The sequence below is a fragment of the Tympanuchus pallidicinctus genome, unplaced genomic scaffold (genome assembly GCF_026119805.1).
Source record: "Tympanuchus pallidicinctus isolate F22 unplaced genomic scaffold, pur_lepc_1.0 scaffold1, whole genome shotgun sequence".
Taxonomy (NCBI): Eukaryota; Metazoa; Chordata; class Aves; order Galliformes; family Phasianidae; genus Tympanuchus; species Tympanuchus pallidicinctus.
The window spans coordinates 61,334,256-61,355,380 of record NW_026294618.1 but is presented as its reverse complement, the minus strand read 5'-3'; the positions used below and the strand labels follow the sequence as shown (position 1 = coordinate 61,355,380).

The window sequence follows — 21,125 nt, the reverse complement described above, 5'->3', positions numbered from 1 at the left end:
CTTTGAGGTTAAGATACTGAATGGGTTTATGGAGTTCTTAAGCCCAAATGTATTTTTAGAATGCCTTGAATTAGTGGAAGCACGGTGAGATATTCCATGTATCTAACTATCATCTAAGGAAAAAGCAGGGTAGGAAGCATGGTGGCTCAGATTGATCCAGACTATTCCTGCCTTGATACTGCCCACAGTTGTGTCCTTTAACTTGTGCCAGTGCAGTTACTGGAGCCATAGAAGCCTCTCTTGACTAAAGGGGCTGAAACAGAAGATGAAGAGGATTAACAAATAGGATAATTTTGCTGAACCAACACTCAGACATCTTCTTCTTAGGGAGAAGGTAGGAGTGCTAAGGTGGGAAGCAGGGGTACCTCTGGTCTCAGGTGGTATAAGCTGTGGTGGGTCTGCACCTCAGGATTTCTGTGTCACTCCTGTGTCTTTAATTGCTGCTAAAACATCAATTGTAGATAATTATATAAGTAGCGTGAGCAGGGTTTTATTTAATTGTGTAATTTAAGGCCATGAGATTATTCACATTTAAAAATACAGAGATGCTGGTGTTTCATGCCAGATCAGGATCTTAATTATATATAGTTTGAGATAATTGGGTTGCTTTAGCTTCGTATCTACTGATTCTAACTACTAAATTAGTATTCAACTACAAGCCATGTATGTTTAGTTGAACTATTTTAATTTGTTCCTCACATTAAGTAATTGGTCATGAAAGTGTTACAATTAATTCTGCTTCTGTATTCTGAAAAGGTCTGCAGCTCAGCACATTTACATAACCAGGTGAATTCAAGCAGTTACATCCTTGCTCTTTGCTGTATTAATTTCCTGCTATATATAAGTTGATGTGTTCCAGACAAATATGCTGAGAAACAAAGAAGTCCTAGTGCGTATTCTTCATTTTCTTAAAGAGTTTAGTCTTATGGTTACTTTAGTATACTAGCCTCCATTTTGTGGCTTTTATTTTCTCTTTCATGTGTTTTGGAAGCATATACTTAAAAATGAGTTGAAGAAGTACAGAGTTTGGCATTTTAAATCAAAACAAGAAATGTGAAGTTTGCATCTGTAGTTGAATTCACAGTGAACAATCTCACCATTTAATCTGAGTTTTACGTGGGTAGTGTGATCTACCTCTGTGCAGATACAGGATTGTAACTTAATTTCTTTGTTTCCACAGATGAGCACTATGCCAGGACTGCCCACAAGACCATGCTTCTATGACATTGATCTTGACCCCGTCACAGAGGAAGTAAAGGGATTGTTCTGATGCTGAGGTCCAAATTCAGGTTGGTCAGCAGCCATTATTTTCCTATTCCGGGAGGAATATTCCTATTTCCCTAATAGGAAAATTTCATACTGGGGGGAGGATGTTTGTCTCTGGTACATATATATATATATATATATATATATATATGTTTATAATTTATTATTAGGAGTTTTTCTAGGCCATAGTTTCACAGAGGACTTCACACATGGGTTTGAGAAAATGTTTCATAATGTGCCTTCTCATTTGCTGACTGATTGCTAGCATTTGTTCTGATGTATTTTGGTGGTGTACATTGATAATGCCCTTGGATTTCCTGTGTCTGTCAGTTTGGAGTGAGAGGGAACTGGCTCTGGAATTATACCACTCTTGACTATGGAGAAAAGTCTGTCTGAAGAATTTGTGTCCTGTTAGTCACCTAAAAAGAAACATCTAATTCATCTTTGATACTACTTTCATGTGGCAGTGTGTTTCTGTCATTACCTGGATATCAGGGGAGATGTTTTTCTGCTTTATCATGAGCTTTGTTTCGTTTTCTTTTTCGCTTTTCTTCCTGATTGCTGTCATCCTCTCAAATGATAAAAAGCTTGTCAAGAATGTTGATCTGTCCTCAGGCTTTGCATTTTTCATGCTGGCTTCACTCCTTTTCCTTGAAAGCTGCTGTTTCCCCACAATCTCCACCCTTCTCTAAGTACTTAATTCTCTCGGTGTTCCTTTTTAACTGTGTGTAGCATGTGTTCCTCACTTGAAAATCCAAACTGCTAAAATATTTAATGCTACTTCATTTTAACCTTGCACCATGCTGAATGTAGTAAGAGAGGATGAAACCCTAACTGATGCAAAACACCTTGCAATGGGACACTCCTATTACTTCTCTCTCTTACCCCAGTAAATCAGTCTGGAGAGTAAAAAATTCCTTTTTCACAGAATGACAGTATTGTCTTGTAACTGAGCTCTTAGGGCTGTGCTGGCACCTCAGGTCAGCTGCAGGTTTGAGGCGAATGTGCCCAGGTATTCGAGCAATCCTTGTTTACTCTAATTTGAGACAGCTTTCATTTTCTGTTTTTGGCTGTTGTTTGGAGGAGGGGAGAGGTTTGCACAGCCCAGGGAGAATGCTGCTCAGATCAAATTAACCATTAGTTTGTCCATACTTGATCCTCACAGCATTCACATAACATCCGCTGAGAGCAGATTCTACCATTTCAGGTGTACCAGTCAAGACAAGTAAAAACCAATTAGCTTGGAAGTTAGACAGGACAGACAAGTAATTACTACCTGACATGCTGGTAGTGAGCAGTGCTTACGTGCACACAAACTGTCCCTGACTGTTCTGTTGCTGGCTAGTATTACGCTTACTGCTTCTTGACATGTATCTCATTTTTGTTACTGATGTGCATTACATGCCTAATGGCTTCTTACATACATATTGATTTATCATGTGTCAGTCGTGTCATTCATTACCTCTGAGTCATCTAAAATGACTGTAGTATCCTAATGTAAAATCTATGTGCAGATTCACGTAGCTTGCTTAATCGTGTGGTTACTGCATAGTCTTCCACAAATCCATCCACTCCATGGATTGGTGTGTTGTGGAAAGTGATCATAATTAAGCAGATTAAATGATTAAATACTCCATTTTGTGAATGTCTTTCATGTGAAGTAGTGCATGAAATGAAAATGTTAGCCATGGCTTTTTAATCAGAAATGATGGTTTCCTAACTGTAAAAAGAAGTGCTAACCAAGTCACAAAAACTAGATAGGCAAAAAAATGGTGTAGTTTCAACTGCAAATAAATAATTTTGATTTTGTTACAGCAGTGTTGGCGGCATCAGATAGATAGATGGACAATTCAGTAAGTTTAAGCCTTCTAAAGAAAAAATAGGCACATGTTCACCTGCATTCCTGTTTTATATGAATAAATGTCCTGCACTGAGAATATCGTAATACCCAGAGAGCACAATACAGGGCGGGCTCTATTCATTAATTATAAAATTTATCCAGTTCACGTGCTAGACTTGTACATCTGTTATTTTGAAGAAAGAGAGAAAGTACGTTCTCAGATATCTTTACTTCCAGTTTTCTTTAGAGGATCCTAGTATTGTTCTTTGCTTTCAAAATTTCACAGAAGCGAACCCACATTGTAGCTGATATTACGCTTCAGAGGATCCAATAATTTGTTTCTGCAATGTCAGATTGAGGGATTTTTTTTACTTCCACTCAATTTGAATTCTTTTCTTGGGGTTTTAGCATACAATGTAAAATTTCTAGTTATAAGATACAGTACCAACCCATTAGAAATTATTTAAATCTTTAAGATGTGGCAATTGAAATGTATTTAGAGATTAGTGTCAGAGCTACAGATGTTTCTCTATAAATTCCTGAGAGCAGTTGTGTTAGTGTGCAGTTTGCATCCTCCTCTGCAAAGTTTACCTTCAAGGGACTTGTGAAAGAGTTACAGATAAACATTCCTGCTGTCAGGTGATGGCATGCTGCTCTCCTTGCACAGCCACACTGAGTATCATCAGCCCCTCTGATTTTTCTCCACCTCTTCACAGTGTCATAGAAACAGATGACACTTGTCACCCAAAAAAGTTGCAAAATACCAGTCGTGTATATACTCTTCTATAAAGTCAAATGAGCAAGACCTTTGGCTCAGTGTTTTTCTGTTGACAGTTAGCAGGTACATATATGATACGTAGGAGAAACATGCTCTATTTTCTTTTTTTTAAAAAAGAAATATTTGAATATCTGGAATAAACCTGAAAGAATCTGGGCAGTCTTTTGTCCCTGGCCATTGCCCTATTTATCCTATACTGCCTGGTGTATGCTAAGTGAAAAATCGAAATCGTTTCCTTGAGAGCCATCTATAGATAGCTCCAGTCAGAATACAAATTACTTAGATGGAGGCAAGTCTGCCAGGAGGAAGAATTATTAAAAAAATATTAGATATATATATTATTTGCACAAAGAGGGGAGTTTATGAACCCGGCTCTCTCTGCAAAATCACAATCCAGTCACAGCTAAGACCCTTGTGAGCTCTTAAGTTCCCTCTGATGCAGTCAGCAGCAGCAGGTGCCTCTCCTACTGTGCCTCTGTTGATGAGGAAGGCAGCAGTTTTCCTCTGTTGGCACTGACTTAGTAAGGCTGTGGCTGCCCATAGGTGCAGAAATGTTTCTGCACTTGTCTCCTCTTCACATTGTCAGAGCATCAGCACGATTGTGATAAAGAATTCCAACCTCAGAGCTCTGCCAGCATCTGCGTGGTCATAAAGCTTGAGGGGGGGCACCAACACTGGTATCATGAAATCGGGAAATATATGTTGAATGTTTTCATCTTAATTCATCCAGATGTGGATAGGAGTCATTTGAATGCTTTTTCTTTGTGTCCATAAGAGCAATTCAATGAAACCAATAAACAGAGTTGCTTTATTGTTGTTCTGCAGTACTGCACTTCAGGGTGTCAGTTAGCAGCAGTTACTGTTATAATGTAGAGCTTGAAGTCCACATCATATGGGAATGGAGCTCAGATCTCTGTTTTCCTCCCAGCAGGGATATAGAGATCATAAACGGAAGGTGCGTGTGACATAAATAAGCGTTCCTGTTTATTATGATTAAGGCAAAAATATCCAATTTTGCTAAAATGCTGCAAGTACATTTAAGACTCTACTTCCATTTCTTTTCTTTGAAGACTTCTTGTTTCAACTTACAATTTCATTGTCTTTCTCATTTCAGAAGTCTGGACATTAAGAACTGCAACTCCCCTATTTCCTGCAAATAAGAGACAAAAGTGAATTTGAAATATTCCTGTTATGTGTCTCTGGAAGAATGTCAAAATAAACCACAGAGCGAAAGTTTATTCTTTCTTCAAACTAGTTTTTAGGATGAAATATAACTGTAAGGTTGTTTTTGTTTGTTTATTTTTAAGAAAAAAGGCAGGCTAAATGTTTCTCTCTGTAATGCAGAAAGCTCTCTGCTGGGTCTTGTATTTGGTGCTGAATAAAATGACATCGAGAAAGTGGAATTTTTCTCTTTGGAGTTTTCATCTTTTCTCAAAGCAGTTAACAGAAGTATTTGGCTATCTAAAAACTTACGCAAACATGATTATTCTCTGTGACTGAGTCTGTTCCTCCCAGAAAAATACACTTTGGCTCCTGGCATTCAGGAGCAGAAGCTGCACACAGATTAACTTCACATTTTTGAGTTATCATCAAGTGTTGCTCGGATTCATTTGGGCAAAAGCCAAGCTTCAAGCGAGGAAGATACTAAGTGGAGAAAGAACAGAGCATGTATTCTGTGAAGGGTTTTTAATATATAATTTGTTTCCTTGATGGGCAAAGATCTTTTGAAACACTTCAGCCATCGCTGTCTCTCATCCATAGGCTGCGTATCTCTGAGGCTGTCCAGCTGGTGCTGTGCTTGTTGTGGGGAAGCCGGTTGTGAATGTTAGTTGTTCAGGGAGGGCATTGCTCTGCCTGAAGCCCTGTTTTGCTTCTCTTCATGTCTAATGAAGCCTCCTGCTGTGCTGGCTCCCGACCAGCACTGTTGCTTGTGGCATTCAAGGCCCAGGAACAAGAGAGGAATGAATGGTCATCAAGTGAGGATGCAACAGGAAAGAACTTTGTTGTGCAGTTTTTAACCACCTTGTAAAGCTAGAGTGCCTTTTGTATTTCACGTAGGTATTCAAGCAACTTAAATCCTCAGCTTTGTGCTTTAGCTTACCTCCAGTCTCTCAAATCTGCAGCAAAATGTGCCTTAAGCATTGGATACTGCATTTAACTTTTCAGGCTGCTGCTCCTCAGGAAACTCTCACTGACTCTCACTGTTGGTTCCCTCAATAACAAAAAATGCAACAGGACAATAGGTCTAATCAAGATAATGGGACATTGTTTTTTTTTAGGTAAAAAGCAGCAAAATAATGATGAGAGAATGTATTTTCCTGGTGACATTTTCCATCCTGTTGCTTTGCTCTGCTTACGCACATCTGTGTAGTATGGGCTTATACAATGTAGTTTTGGTTCCCTTTTTCACAGCTACATTTGGATACAGAGTTGCAGCACAGTTCCTGAGGTAATTGAGGGTCCTGTTTTGGTTTTTAAAATCATTCTTCGTTATTTATAAACCCCAAACTATAATTATGGACAGAAGAACAAACTGGGGGTAATTAAAGTAATTATCTGTGCCTTCCCTGGCGTAGCACGGAAATGTCTGCTGACTGCATTTCAGAACCTATTCATAGTACCGTCTCCCAGTGCCAGGGGATCACTGTGATGATAAACTTCAACATGAAAAATAAAGCTGCCTGATCCTTTAGCCTGATTAGATGATAGAGCTCATAATGTCCTAAACTGTGGATGCTTTAATTACATTGAGGCAGGACGAACGTGCTAAGTAGAAGGCAAGATTCACATAAGGATTTCACAGCTCCTCTGGAGAGAGAGTTCTGGTGTTCTGTATTAAATTATGCCCCAGAATACAACCCCATTATTTGTATATATCTTGTAATGCAGTCCTGTGCACATCGAGAGGAATATAGAAAAACTCCACAGACTTTTGGAAGAATATAAGAGAGGTTTCCAGACATAGTTTTTCTCTATTTCCTATAGTTATTAAAAGACATATGAGGTTTTCCCTCTGTCTTGGCCAGCAAAATTCAGAAAACCCTAACTGTGCCTTCCCTGGGTTTGCTGTGGTTTCCCCACTGGTGTGTGGGACTGCAGTGTGGGACGTGAACAATTGGTGTCTGGAGGACAGGTTGTGTAAGCCACTGATTTCAAGCTGTTGCTCAATACCCACACACTTGCTCTATTGCAGCCTCCACGCTGTCACATCAGGCCGTTTGTGCTGGGACTGCTTTTCTGACCCATCAGTCTCTCCCTGAAACACCATTCCAGCTCTATTCGTTAACAAACATCCTGCAATTTTTCTACTGTCACGTGTGCAGTATTTGTTATGCTGTTTTGATAGCTTCAATAATTGAAGGAAAGCTGCAATGGCTCCTTTTTTTTTTTTGTCCTAGCCTTTTGCCCCCACCTAGTTAACTATCTGCAAAATCCCTTGAGCTGTTCCATTTTTGGCTCTTCATTTATATTTTAGCAGAAGATTTGTTAAGATTAATTCACACTGGCCTGTAGGTTCTGTATTGGAATGCACAGAGACTGAGCTATTGGCCATCCACTGTGCCTTCCCCTGGGCCACCCAACTGCTGGGGCCAAATGCCTTCATCAAGAAGGGCTTAAAATGAGATCTTTGCAAGGTGAGTGGTACTTCTTGGTGCACTGCTTGTTGCTGCACAGCTGGGCCTGCAGATATGAGGCTCCTGCCTTGCACTGATTTTGAGCAGTTCTGCAGTTTTGCGAGGCTTCTTGTTGTGAGTCCTGCATTTGCTAATGGTGTTAAAGGTGCTAAAAGTGTTTAAAATCACCTGGTTGTTTACTGTTGGGTCTGATTTTTGTAACGTCTGAATAGTTTGCTGTTGCTGCTGCAGAAAATGGTGACATTGAAACACACCACTTACAGCAGATTTCTTGGTCCATATGTTAAAATCCAAAACTCTGGATTTTCAGTTACTGTAAACATCAAAATAAAGTGCATGCATATGCTGATGTTCAGTTTGCAAAAGTGGCTCCTGTCTTAAATCTGAATTCAACAATGTAGTACCTCTATTATTTTATATTGTTCTCTTTTTATCCACCATCCAATCTATTTAAATAGTGATCTGTTCTTCTCTGCTAAGCCACCAAGTCTTGCCATGTCCCTGTCTCCAGCTGAACACAATCATAGCAAGAGGGAGCTCAATATCATGGTGGTTGAGTGCCAGGAGTGAGCAAGGCGTGGGGCTTCCCTCTGTGCTGTTGGCAGGAGCTGTCCCTGCAAGCCAGGAAGGCTCTGTGGCTGTGGCCACTAGGGACTGTGCACAGAGGGCCTACCCACCCCATCTTCTCTCTTGTTGCGGCCCTTTTGAAGTTAGTTTGTGTTCAGAGGAAAGGACACACCAGATTAACATCCTGTCCTGGTCTCAAAATATCTAGCTATTGCCTTTGGTCCTTGGTGTGAAAGACTGGATCAGACGCAAGGATCAGCTGGACACTTTCCACTTCTCAGCTGGAAACTGGATTTGTGTGAAGAAATATCTGGTACAGGAATGTGCACCCAAGAGTGCACGCAAGAGCTTGGGGTGGGTTTGAAATACAAGAAATGCAAAAGTTTCAGGAACGGTAGGTGTTAACTTGATTGGATCATAACACAGCAGCAAGCAACTTAGGAACAGGAAGAAATAAAATGGGGAAGCAAGATGGGCAGGAGGAGGTGGAAAGAAATCAAGCATTTCAAGCATGTACTGGACATTGCTCCTGTTTGCTAAATACTAAGACAAAGTCATTTGGACTAGTAGCAGGTTTTAACATATCTCATAGCTAGGTTTCAAAGAGGCTTTTCATCTTCTCTACAGTGTTTCAGCAAAGAACTTTCTCCAACATAAGGAATATAAAGATAAATTTGAAAGCCAAGCTAGGCCCCCTGCTTGAAAGGAAATGAAAACACTGGAAGCCCCTTCAAGCATTTGTCTCAAGAGCAGGATGGCTGCACTGCACTTGCTTGTTCACCCTGAGTTTAAAGACCAAGTGTTTAGGTAAAGTAAGTTAAATGCAAATATTTCCCAAGTGTGATTATAGTAATGGTTCCCTGCTCCATGCTCTTGTGTTACATATACACAAGCATGTGTGAGGGAATATGTATGTGTGCATGCAGTTTTTTATGTAAAGCTTTAAATATTTACTTCCCAAGTAAACCTTTTGACTTGAAACCTTTGAGCAACTGTTGGGAAGAGCCAGACCACCGCCTGCCAGCATAGGCTTGGCTGGACAAGGCCCTGAAGAACCTCTCCAAGTCAACCCCATTTGCACTGGAATCAGAGCAGGAGAGCTCCAGGTCTTTCCCAGGCAAGCTATTCTGTAAACCCTTGAACTATGATGCTGGTAGGAAAAGTTAGCAATAGGCAAGCATACAGAGCTTCAGTACACGTGTGTAGAGACTATAAGAACTTTTGTTCACAGAGCAGAGTACTAACAGAAATGGGAATGGATCAAATACATGTCACATTCTTTTTTTTTTTTAGCGTCAATATCTGGTAACAAAGTTAATTTGGTTCTTAAAGCCAGAGAAAACGTTAAGCTTTTCAGGACATGGTCTATTGGTATCCCATAACACAGCACCTGCATGTTCCCATGACATACACAGTGAGTATTCTTCACAGAAATGAATTATGACTGTGTTTATACTGTGTACATATTATATAGATGACATGTAACTATGTTGCTACATGAATTCCAGGATGTTTCCTTCCAATTTCATTTCTGCCAGAAAGCCTGAGGGGAAATCTGAGAAGGGGGAGGAAAGCCTGATAGATGACTTGTGGCAGCAGACCAGCTCCTGCACAGCTTTTGGTCAGTCAGCATCTCTACAAGGAGACAACACTGTTGCATTTGCCAGTTCCTCAGTTGTGGTATTGCACCCATTCCCACTCAGCTCACCTGAAGCACGTATCACCTTGGTGTGTCCACTGCAGTCAGAAGAGCTGTATTTTCCAGCCTGTTTTTCAGGTGTTTGAGGTAAGTGAGCTTCAGGTGAGGAAGAATTGACATCCCAACTGCTGGGATTGCAGCCCAGGGTGTGACACTACAGGTGGGTATTTGTCAGTAATAGGGCTGTAAGAGACTTCCTGACTCCATCCATTCTATCTTACAGCATCTGAAAGCCTCAGGACTTGACAACTTGTTTGTATGTTTACCGTGGACTGTTTAGAAAGCAGACGTCCTGCTTGCAGCAGAGTATTGCCAAAATAGAGCTTGAGGCTTATGGCTGCTGCAGCAGTGGCCTCTTTAGGCTGAGACTACAAGCAAGCATGAACATGTGGTCTTAGTTTGCAGAGAAATACTCCGTATGTTGTTAGTAAGATAAGGTCCCATCACATCTATTTGTATCTTTGTGAATGGATCCTTACCCCATGAACACTTGAGTTTTTCCAGTGTTTGAGGACAAGTGGTAGGAAACCAGAAAAAAACAAAAAAACAAAGAACAAAAAACAAAGAACAAAAAACAAAAAACAAACCTTAGTGGGAGAATATACTGTTGTCCCGACTTTATTAGTATTCTGAATCATAAAATCATAACATCGTGTGACCGTTGGGATGTTGGGATGACAGAGTGAACCTTCAGGGCTTCATCCAAACATTCATAGATACAAGCCTGGATGCACAAGTACAATTTGGCTTGGGAAAGCATGTTTGTGGAGGGTCTTTCCAGTCTATAACTCCTGTGACGTTGCCACAATACCCAGATGTAAAGACCCACTGAAATAACCATGCCTTATTTAGAACCTATGAAATTGAAGATTTCAAGTAACCATTTACACTTGAATGCAAACATGAATCTTTAATTTTGCAGCGTTTCATCTTTTTACCTTAAATTTTACATTGCTTCAACCAGCTTGTCTTGAGCCTGACCAGCTACAGAAATGTTTACAACCATTACCAGCATTAAGGTTGAGGAAAGCCTTGCTTGTGTCTCTAGACCCATGTTTTGGGGTTGTTCAAATGCTATTAGCTTTGGAGCTGGTTAGGCTGAGATTCCTTACAGCAAAGCTTTGACAAGCTCCTCTGCCATGCTATGGTGTCACCAAGCCTCTACGTGGCCAGAGACCCCTCCCTGTGCCACTGTGCCCTATGGACAGAGCAAATCTTACTCCTCAAAGTCCACCACCCTCTGAAGATGTAGGACATCAGGTATGTGCTGAGGCATACCCAGACTTGATTACTCATCTAGTAAGCAGATGACAACTCAAAATTACGAAAGTACAGCTTCCAACACAAGCCGGCTCAGCAGTTCTGCTTTGTGAAACCTCATATTAGCTATGATCAGGTTTGCATTTGTTCTTTTCCTCATGTCTGAGGAGCAATTATGAAGTAGTGCCAGAAGCCTGTAGGTGTTAAGCTGGCACGCAGGAAGGATTTCCCCTGCCCACGTCCACCAGGAGCTACTTTTTTGCTTTGTAATATCTGCTGTGAATAATGTGAATGTCTGCAAAACCGCAGCACATATTCCCTCAGCACAGCATTGCATTAAGAAAATGCCACTGGAAAAACACTAGCAAGCTAAATATCTATTTCATTACTACAATTTGAGCAGCTTTCCCACTTCAGTAAGGCATAAAGTATTATATTTTACCTATTTTCTTCATATTATAGTTACATAATGAAATGTTATACAGTTACTAAAAGTGAAAGTCATTCTTGCAACAGAAAAAAAAAGCAGTTACAGTCAGTCCCTTCTGTCTCCTCCTTTGGATGCCTATGCAATGTTTCCGATTCATCTTCTAGTAAATTAACATTCAAGTAGCTTCAGATAATTTTTTTTTCCTGATAGATATGAGGATTCCAGTACTGACTGTTCAGATTACAAATCTGTATTTTTCTAATAAAACTGTAATTTTAGAATTATTTTAACAAGATGTGTTGTGATAGGACAAGGGGAAATGTTTTCAAACTAAAAGAGAGGAGATTTTGATTGGATATAATGAAGAAGTTTTTTATAGTTGAGAGTGGTGAGGCACTGGAATAGAGATGGTGGAGGCCCCATTCTTGGAGACAATCATGGTCAGGCTGGACAGAATTCTGAGCAATGTGACTGAGCTGTGGGTGTCCCTGTCCATTGCAGGGGAGTTGGACTAGATGGCCTGTAAGAGTCTCTTTCAACTCTAACAATTATATGGTTCTATGATTTAAAATATTTACGTGTGTAATTCCTTCAGATCTGATACAGATGATGCCATTAAGCACAACATGTATGTAGAACCATGCAGGAAAGAAAGGCTGTCTGGATGTCCATCCAAGTACTGTCATGTGCTCAGTTTTCCTTGCTATTAAGATAAGTGTCTTCAAATACAGTCAAACTTTCACAAGGAGCAATGCCACACAGCGTAAGGACACTCATCAGCTCTGAGCAAGAAGGCTTGCTCTATCCTCACATGAAGGACTGCTGAAAAGCCAAAGACTTGTGAAGGTGTGGGTGCCAGAATCAGCACAAGCCAATAAACCAGCTGCTCCAACTCGACCACAGGAGTGTTACAGCCTTTTCACTGCCACTTTTCTAAGACACAATATTAAGACAACCAGTCAGGTCACTCTTTCAAATGGGCTGTCGCAGTCCAAATGACATCCTGAAGATGGCAAGGGTGTTGATTTGATCTCTTACTGCAAACAACCACATGGAGCGGGGGAGGGGGGAAGAAAAGAGAAGGGAAGGGAAGGAATATTATAAGCAGCTGAAGGGAGGAGCTTCACATCCTTCCCTCTGTGCTTCTTTAGAAGAACTGGTGCCTGGTGAATGCAGCCTCGCACTGCTCCCACCCTGCTGGCAGCTGCTGTGGTCTCCCTTGGCGCTTGGCAAGAATCTGTGCTTAATCCCCAGTCTCTCAATGCACACAGTACATAGAGGGTCTCATGGTTTAATCTCCTTTAGGTAATGATTCCTGACAAGACTAATGCCTGGCAAAGGTCAAGCTGCTGGTTATTGAAAACAGGATTTCCCTTCATTTACAAAAAAAATTCTGCCCGACCTTTGACTTGTTGGACAGAATGTGGCTGTTTTCACAACTGATAATCACTGCCAGGTGGGCATATACACATGGGTGTGTCCGTATACGCACATGGTCCATGTGTGTAAACGTCAGCTAGACATGGCCATATTACTCACACCAGTGGTATATGATAGCACAGGTCACCACCAAAATAAGATGAACTTTACATCTCTTCGTGGCACCTTGTATACATTTGCATGCTCTAAATTGTTCTGATGCTTATTAAGTAGTAAAGGGAAGGGAGCTTGGTAGCTTTATTTTTGGTCTTTTCCAAGAATGTTGGTTTAATGTTCTCGTGATATTTTTGCATCTCTGTTCATCAAGAACCTTTCCAGAGTGAGGCAAAAATTTATAAGCAGCAGAGCCTCTCCAGATCCTCTCTTCCCTGGGCTCTGCTTTCATTATGTGGAGTATTTTAATTACCATGTATTTCTGCTTGTAATTCTGTTTTTGTATTTTAGAACCAAGAATCTAACTGACAGTTTTGTAAATCAGCAGTGAGACAAGATAATGTTTGTAAAACCCATAGTTGCTACAATTCCACATGTAAGAGCCCAGAAAATGGGTCACAGCAAATGCTTAGGAGCTAATCCATCTGGTCCTTTCTGCATCTTAGTGGTAGAAAATGATCAAAATGGGGTACTTCACAGATCGTTTTTTAACCTGCAAAGATTACAAAACTACACAAATTTGCCTCAGAGAAAAGACTTGAACTTAAGGCCTCAAAACTGCTGTGATGTTTAAATCCATACAACTTTATTTTTGAGTAATTAGATCTTTTGTGTGATAATAGGTAAAGTTTTCTATCGAAGTTTACGCAACATATAGAAAAAGCCTCACTTTCATTTCCCCATACTGGGCAACAGCTGCTCATCACTCTTTTTTAGCATAAGAAGCTTCTATCACAAGACTCTGGGGTAACTAAGCATCTACATTTTCTTAGACGACTGGAGAAAATCAGTGCTGGCATCACTTCTCCAGTTACTGCCTTAAACCTACATCAGGCACATTCCACAGACCAGCTTCAAGGCTGCTACTAGGTCAGCCCCAGCTGTCTTGTCCTGGTGTTCCTGTACTGCTGTGTGAGGGAGCCAGCTCTTGGCTGGATGCGACAGGGAAGGACATCTGGTGTATAAGAGAGTAATTTAGAAACAGTGCTTCAGTCTGAATGATTTAATCATGAAAGTGGGTGTAATTGGAAATCATCTGCCCATGACCAATGTGATACTATTAGGGCAGAATGCAATGACTTCTGAGCACTTTGGATAAATATTCCCTGACATTTCAAGAGCCAAAGTGAAGTGAAATGGCCTGGCTGTCTCTGACGAGTGGTTTAGAAGTAATTTTCTGGGAGAGGCTGGATTGACCATGCAGCAGTGTGTGCGTGATGGTTGCAGCTGTAAGCTTAGGCTTGTATCTTTCATTCAGTTCCTGGGAGCTGGGTACTACAGCTGCAGAAGAATGCTGCACACGTGCACAAAAAGAGTAGGAAAGGGCAGATACATCACAGAACTAACCGTAAATAATACTGTTTGCGTTGTTGCTTCAAGTGTATGCTCTGTATATTTCTGCACATTGGAAAGTGTTGCCAGAACACTGCTGTTAGCTCATGGGCAGTTAAAACAAGGACATGTTTCAATTTTAATCGGGATCCTGGTTTACTGAAGAATTGTTTAGCAACTGTGAAAAGCAGCTTATCATTACTGTTCATAGGCCTGAGTGACTAAGGAGGCAGAAGAGTGAAGAATTACTCCTGGAGAATCTGCGGGGAGACAAATGGTATCTGTTTCTGTTTGATGAATAGGCCAAGTACTTCAGCCATCATTCTGGCTCACATCTGAATTTCTTCCTGACCCTTTCCCTCAAACTGCCTGTGTCCCTTGGTGCTATGCAAGGCCCATGCTCAACACCCACCTTTAGACAGAAAGGCAGATTGATAATGGCAAGGCTGGGCTTGATGAGCATCCCATTTGCCACCAGTATACCTCGAGCTGGTCCTGCTGCTTGGTACTTGATCCTGCCACTGCACTGTGGGCAGCTTGTTTGCTGCCTGAAAAAAAGCAGCAAAACAAATGGGGAGGCTTTTCTTTAATTCATTGGCTATATATTGGGTGACAGCTTAAAGGATGGAGGGAAACATAAAATAATGACTCCAAACTCGAGAAGTTCTTCAGCAGAGGCATTATTTTTATTTTGCATCTGATATTGAGCAGTTTGAGGACAGTGGGAAATCAACTCCTTTGTATGGAGACTGTGTGAGAAGCTCTGTTTTCAGTGGGAATGTTCAGTGCTACAGAATTTTCTGTAGGATTTTTTCCCCCAGATTATTCAGTTAGACAACTTGGAGTATTTTTAATTTAAAGAATTTTATGAATACAGTACATTTGAAAACAATACTCTTTGGGATAAAACAGATATATTTCAACATTAAAAACTGTTGAAAGGCAAAGGGAAATTGAGCTTTGGCTGACATTTTCAGAGCTAAATGGAAAGTGTTAAGAAGTGAGTTATATCTGCCTAATCCCTGTACAAAAAGGTAGCTTGTATATACTCTAGATTTTAACTAGTCTTTTTCTACTGCCTCAAAATCTCCTCTAAACTGACTCAAAGCCTATTGACTAGTTCTAAGACCTTCCAGTACCCCAGCCTGGCCCCACTGGGACCTGAGGCAGAAAGGAAGGTGGGGCTGCAGAGAAGTTGTTCAACAATAAAATCAAAGGAAAGGTTACCAGGAATGAAGCCTTTTGTTTGAAGGCAATTGACTGTTGGTGAGGATTGGTACAGTGACAGCCCATTGCCTTTCATCCACTTGCCTAGGTTTTCAAGTTCTTGGTTGGTACTTTGATAAAATGCATGGACTGATAAAAGGCTTGCACTGGACTAATGCTCTAGGATAAGATAAAAAAGATATTTTTGCTGAAAGCTGGGAATGATTGCTTCACAACAGATATTTCAATCACTGCTAGATACAAGATCTTCATCTTCATTATGAGAGGCACATAAGATGCGTCTGCTTTTACACAGATAGTTCTGAATGTCTGAAAATGTTTGATTTATAGAAGCAAACTGGAGCAGGCTGGTGGTGATTCAGGTTATTTCCATGCCACAGCTCCCCCTTGATGACCTCCAACCTCTGGTTCACAGCTGCTGCATTGCTTGAAGGCACCCACCAAGACCTCAGAAGCTCCCACTCCTTTCTTCACTTGCTGCATATGCAATGTAGGCAGAGGCAACGTGTTTTTCATTGAGGTTTACAGGCTCCAAAGATCCCTGTGCAGAGCTGTTTTGCAGTCTTTGAGTGTCCAAAGTTCATGAAAAGAAAAAGAAATTGAACTTTTCCTCCTTCTCCCCTGGTGTGCTTGATGAGATCTTATCTGAAGCCAAATCAATAATGAAACTGCTGCTGCTTTCAGTGGACCCATTTTTACCCAGAAACACTACCCAAATTAATTCAAGAACTGTCCCAGTAACTCCCAAAGCATTGCCATTCATTGACCCGTGCTGCAGAAAATGTTGCAAAATCCCATCCTCTGGGGGGTTTAATGAGCACAATCCACCTACTCCAGTTGTGGGCTTGGAAGACCCCACAGGACTTTTCCCTTTTTATTCTAATAGCTCCTAACAACAGTGCTTCTGCTTCCTGTCAGTAAAGCATCTGCTCTTTGAGCCTACAAGTTTCTACTATTTATAGTTCCTAAAATCTTTGCTAACTGTACATTCCGTAAGAAATGCCATCATATGAAGCCTGATTTGCTGAATCCAATGTTCCCCTTCCTTTGCCATATTGGATTACAAACAATTACACCTTTAATTTAATGTAATATGAAACTAAGGTCATAAAATTATTTACGCAGTGAGCAATTGCATGGCATGAAATATGTATCTGCAGTATGGGAGTTTGAAGTTTGGATCAGTCTGTGGCTTCCCAAAACAAGAGTAAGAGAAAGGTAATGTAGTGTCATGAATAAGTGAATTTAAAAATCAACTTTTAATATGTAATTTAAAAAAATATAACTGTAGCATTTAAGAAGTAAGAACATTTAGCTCATGTAAAGCAAAGCATTTTCATTATTGCCAGATATTTAAGGAAGATTTTCTAGAGAAATTCTCAACAAGAATTAATAAAATCCTTGAAATCTTTCTAAATAAGCCTTCAAAAACCTGGTAAGAATTTGCTGCTTGGTTTTCCTGTTACTAAGTAGGAGAAAAAAAATAATTGGATGACCATTCTTGCTCAGAGCAAATATTCTCAGCGAGCCTCTCAGCGGTTACTAAGCATTATTCTCTCCCCCATCTCCACCCCATTTCCTTACTACCACTGAACTTTGTTCAGTGCAAAGAAGAGACAGTTGTATGGGACCAGGTGGCTGCAGCAGGCACATCCGCATAATCCAAAGATATCAGCTGGAGCCACAGCTTAGGATGCCATACTGTGGTGTTTTATTAATAATTTTATTGTGAAAACAGCTAATATTTTAGCTTAATCTCCTCTGACAGAGTGATAGGCCTGTTGGCTAAGTACATGAAGCTTTAGATGAGCGTACAAACCCCTCCAGAAAGTAGAGGGGTCTGAGAGCTTTCTGTTTACATCAGAACAGTCTCATGAAAGACTTGTCCCCTTGTATTCCCTTAAATTCCCTGCCAGTCAAGGCCAGATTTCAGAAATGCAAAGACGCAAATAAGTGAAGACAGTTAAATGCTGTTGTTTCGAACCTCTGAGAGCTTTTGTAAAGGTTTGGGATTTCTTAGTGATTCATTCTCCCGTATTCAGGTAACAGAAAGCATATTGCTGCAGGGGAGGGAAAAACGCAGATAAAACAGAGGATGTCTCATTTATCTCTCTGGACAGAGGAATTTCTCTCAGGAGTGCTTGTTCCATTTTTGTACTGGTACAAATTTGGTAATTGAGCGAATACTGTGGGCTTTGGTTTCACAGGATGGGAATAGCTCACAGCAGCCGAACCATGAGCGGCAGAACGCCTTTCTGAACAGGAGTTTTCATCATACTGCCACGCTGCTTGACCTCTAAATGCGCCGACATGCTGCAGTATCACTTAGACTGGGAAAGAATGTTGCTGTGCTATTGCCCAGGAGATTCAGGAGGATCCCATTACAGCTACACAGTGCCTGTGTGTAATGGCAAAAACCAAGTATGTAAGAAAACATAGTCTTAACGTAAGGACCCACTGCAGTCCATCAGATAAACCAGATAAAGTGTTTAAAGATCATACGAATGCCCACTGTCATCCCGGCACACTTTTACTTCTTAAATGCTGTCTGCAGCATGGTCTGCTTCTTTCTCATTCAGTTATCACAGCTCTGAATGATGTACTAAAATTATTCTTTGCAACCTCTGTTCTATTTCTTTTTTCCTTTAAAATTATATACTACTAACCGATCAGAGGGATGCTGCTGGTTTTCAACTTGAAGACATAAAAAAACCTAAAGATATATATTAAAAAATCCAGGCTTGTAGGGCAAATACCTTTTCACTTAATCAGCTGCTACACCTGGAAGTAAAAAGGATTCTCCGCCCAATGATGTGGCCTCTTCCTCAATTGTCTGGGCTGGGGAGATGAACCCTGCTCCTGTGTAGTGTGCCTGGGCTGTGCTACCCAGCATAAGAAATGTTGCTCAATTTTATAGACTGCAAAGTGTCCCAAGGGTGGACTGGCCCAGTCGTTTCCTGGCTAGCAAGAAACAAAGGAAGGAAGGCCCTTTTTCTGGAGTCAGTTCATCATCATCGATCAGTGGGATGCTGTGCTACGATGCACCACCAGGGAAGGAGGGCTCCGAGGGTCTGCAGGCAGGAACAATGAGTACAGTTGCACTCACATTCTGTCCCAAGTGAGGCAGAAAATGGTACATCTACCCCTCAGTTTCTCTCCAGGTCAACTTCTAAACAAAGCTGTAGCAGTTTGCTATCCTGTTATTTTTGCTATGGCAGAAAGCAAGAACAAAAAGGTAAGCACTTTGCTTGTGGCTGTGCATGAAGTCAGTCACCAGCAAAGAATCCATCACCATTTTATGTATAGCTTTATAAACAGATCTTTTTGAACACAGCAAGAATAGATGGCCACCTCTGCCCTCAGTGAAAGCAGAAGTGCCCCCATACCAGTTCTTTATTGCTGTAAAGAACAGTAGTTCTTGCTTGCTTTGTGCATCCTGTAAAGTGATTGGCCTGAAATACAGCATTTAAGGGATAAAAAACCAGTTACCTTAATGCTCTTCTATCTAACATAACTATGCTGTCCACACAGATCGGCAGCATTCTTAACTAAGGCTGATAGTGGTACAGATCTCTGCAACAGAGTCTCTGTGAAATGCACACAATAGCCCAATAAAACACTGACATAGGTGTAGGCATAAATAAAAGGGCCATATATTCAAAATGCATGAGTCTTGATTTGCACCAATAAAAGCCACAGGGCCATGCATCTTACAGGAAGCTGTATATGCATAATTCATACCAGTGAACGTAAATGGCTGCTTGCATATGCATATACCTGTTTTCATATGCCTTTACCAATACACTGGAGTAATCACTTGCCCATAAATGCACATGCATCTTCAGATATGAGATTGGAACGTGTCCCCTGGCATCTTTACACATATTTCTGTTTCTTCTCCCTGCTCTCTCAATTATGTATTGTAAGAGGTCCTCATAAATCTCCACCTTTCTGCTGCGTTTTTTCCTCCCACCACCCTTTTTATAACCAGGCCTGCAGATCTTTGTTATTTCTGTGGCATTTCCAGCACTGCTTTCTGTAAAGCCATCTCAGACTTTTCTATTTTTAACCGAGTGACAATGTGGTTATCATTTCACTCTTTGTCCTAGGCCATGCCCTGACCACCTTGCCCTACTTCCTTAGGACAAGCCATCCCCAAACTAGATGTCTGCCTCCCTGGACTCCCATCACCTGAGCGTGTCTTGCTTTTGTGGGAAGGGCTGCAGTCAGAAGCATGAAGATGAGGAGCATCCAGCATGCAGGTAGCAGCAGCACTGCTCTCAGGACTGCCGAAGCCTCTTTAGTGATGCCTTCCCCCTGTTTATTTTTGGCCAGGGATATACTCTTTCATACATGTTTTGTATATCCCTTAGCATCATTTTGTGCTCGCTTTTAAATGCAAAAAGTCAAAACTCTGCACTGGGCTGAACCAACCCAGGGACCTCAGCTACTCCTCATACTCCTTACCCTCCAGACCATTCCCAGTCTTCAGAGCCCTCCTTTGGATGCTCTTTGACAGTTTTATGTCCTTCTTACATGGTAGCACCTAAACCTGCACCCTGTGCTTGATGTGAAGCTTCACTAGCAGTCTTGCCAAGAGATGAGTGAAGGAACAAATCACTGCCTCTCACCAGCCCCAATGTTTTGGTATAGTCCCTAAGTACAGGTGTCTGCCAGTGACATAGAATGCCCGGTGTTGATTCAGCCATCCACAGTCACTAAGCTGTCAGCTCCCTGTGCCACTGGGTGATCTGGGCACATGGATCTTATTCAAATCCCATTTCTGTCAAATGAAGTCAGAGTGCAAGCAATGTTTGTACTGGGGTTTGGCTTGCTGTCAGCAGTGCATGCTGCAGAACAGGCCTGCCAGCTACCCCTCCTGGGCTTTTGGATACATTTGGCAGATCCTGTGCACTGCTTCACTGTGTTACAAAAACCATGAGAATGGTTTTTGGTCCCAGATTGGTGGTCCTATGGCTGGGTTCACGGCATCTGCAGGGATGGGTGGCTGTGATACAGAATGAGGTAACAAAAGCCAAGGAAAAGAAGGAAATCCTCCAGTCTCCAGTACAGATGCTGAGGAATGTGTACCATAAACCAAACCCAGATGTCTTGACTGATGAGCAAGCGCTATCTTTAATCTCTTATCTTCCCAGCTTTGAGTTTCATCATCATGCTAAGTGCCCCTATCCTTGCACTAGTCTAATGATTACTTTCTCCAAAGGGTTGAGGCGTGATTCAGAAGCAGAATGGTGACTCCTCACATCAGATTGAGTTACCATCTGTCTCACACACACTTTAGCTACAAGCTGCCAAATAGCTTCCATGTCTGAAAAACACAGCTGGAACCCAGCTTCAAAAACACTGCTACAGCCACCAGCAAGTAGGTACCTCAGGACAAGGAGCTGCCTTCACTGACAGCACAGTGCTGCAGAGATGCAGTGACTGTGGCTCGGATTTAAATTGCTTTCTTCTAGAACTCAGGCTCTGTGGACTTT

The 21,125-nt window shown here is 41.3% G+C and overlaps 1 protein-coding gene across 1 annotated transcript in view; it reads left to right on the top strand.

Annotated features, from left to right (window-relative positions):
* The window catches only part of MTHFD1L (methylenetetrahydrofolate dehydrogenase (NADP+ dependent) 1 like), a 138,319-nt gene extending 133,032 nt beyond the window's left edge, over window positions 1–5,287 (top strand). The window contains exons 27-28 of the mRNA XM_052687568.1: window positions 1,181–1,289; window positions 4,999–5,287. Of these exons, the coding sequence (XP_052543528.1) occupies window positions 1,181–1,270 (90 nt within the window). The 3' untranslated portion in view covers window positions 1,271–1,289; window positions 4,999–5,287. The remainder of the gene's footprint in view (window positions 1–1,180; window positions 1,290–4,998) is intronic.
* The last annotated feature ends 15,838 nt before the right edge of the window (window positions 5,288–21,125 follow it).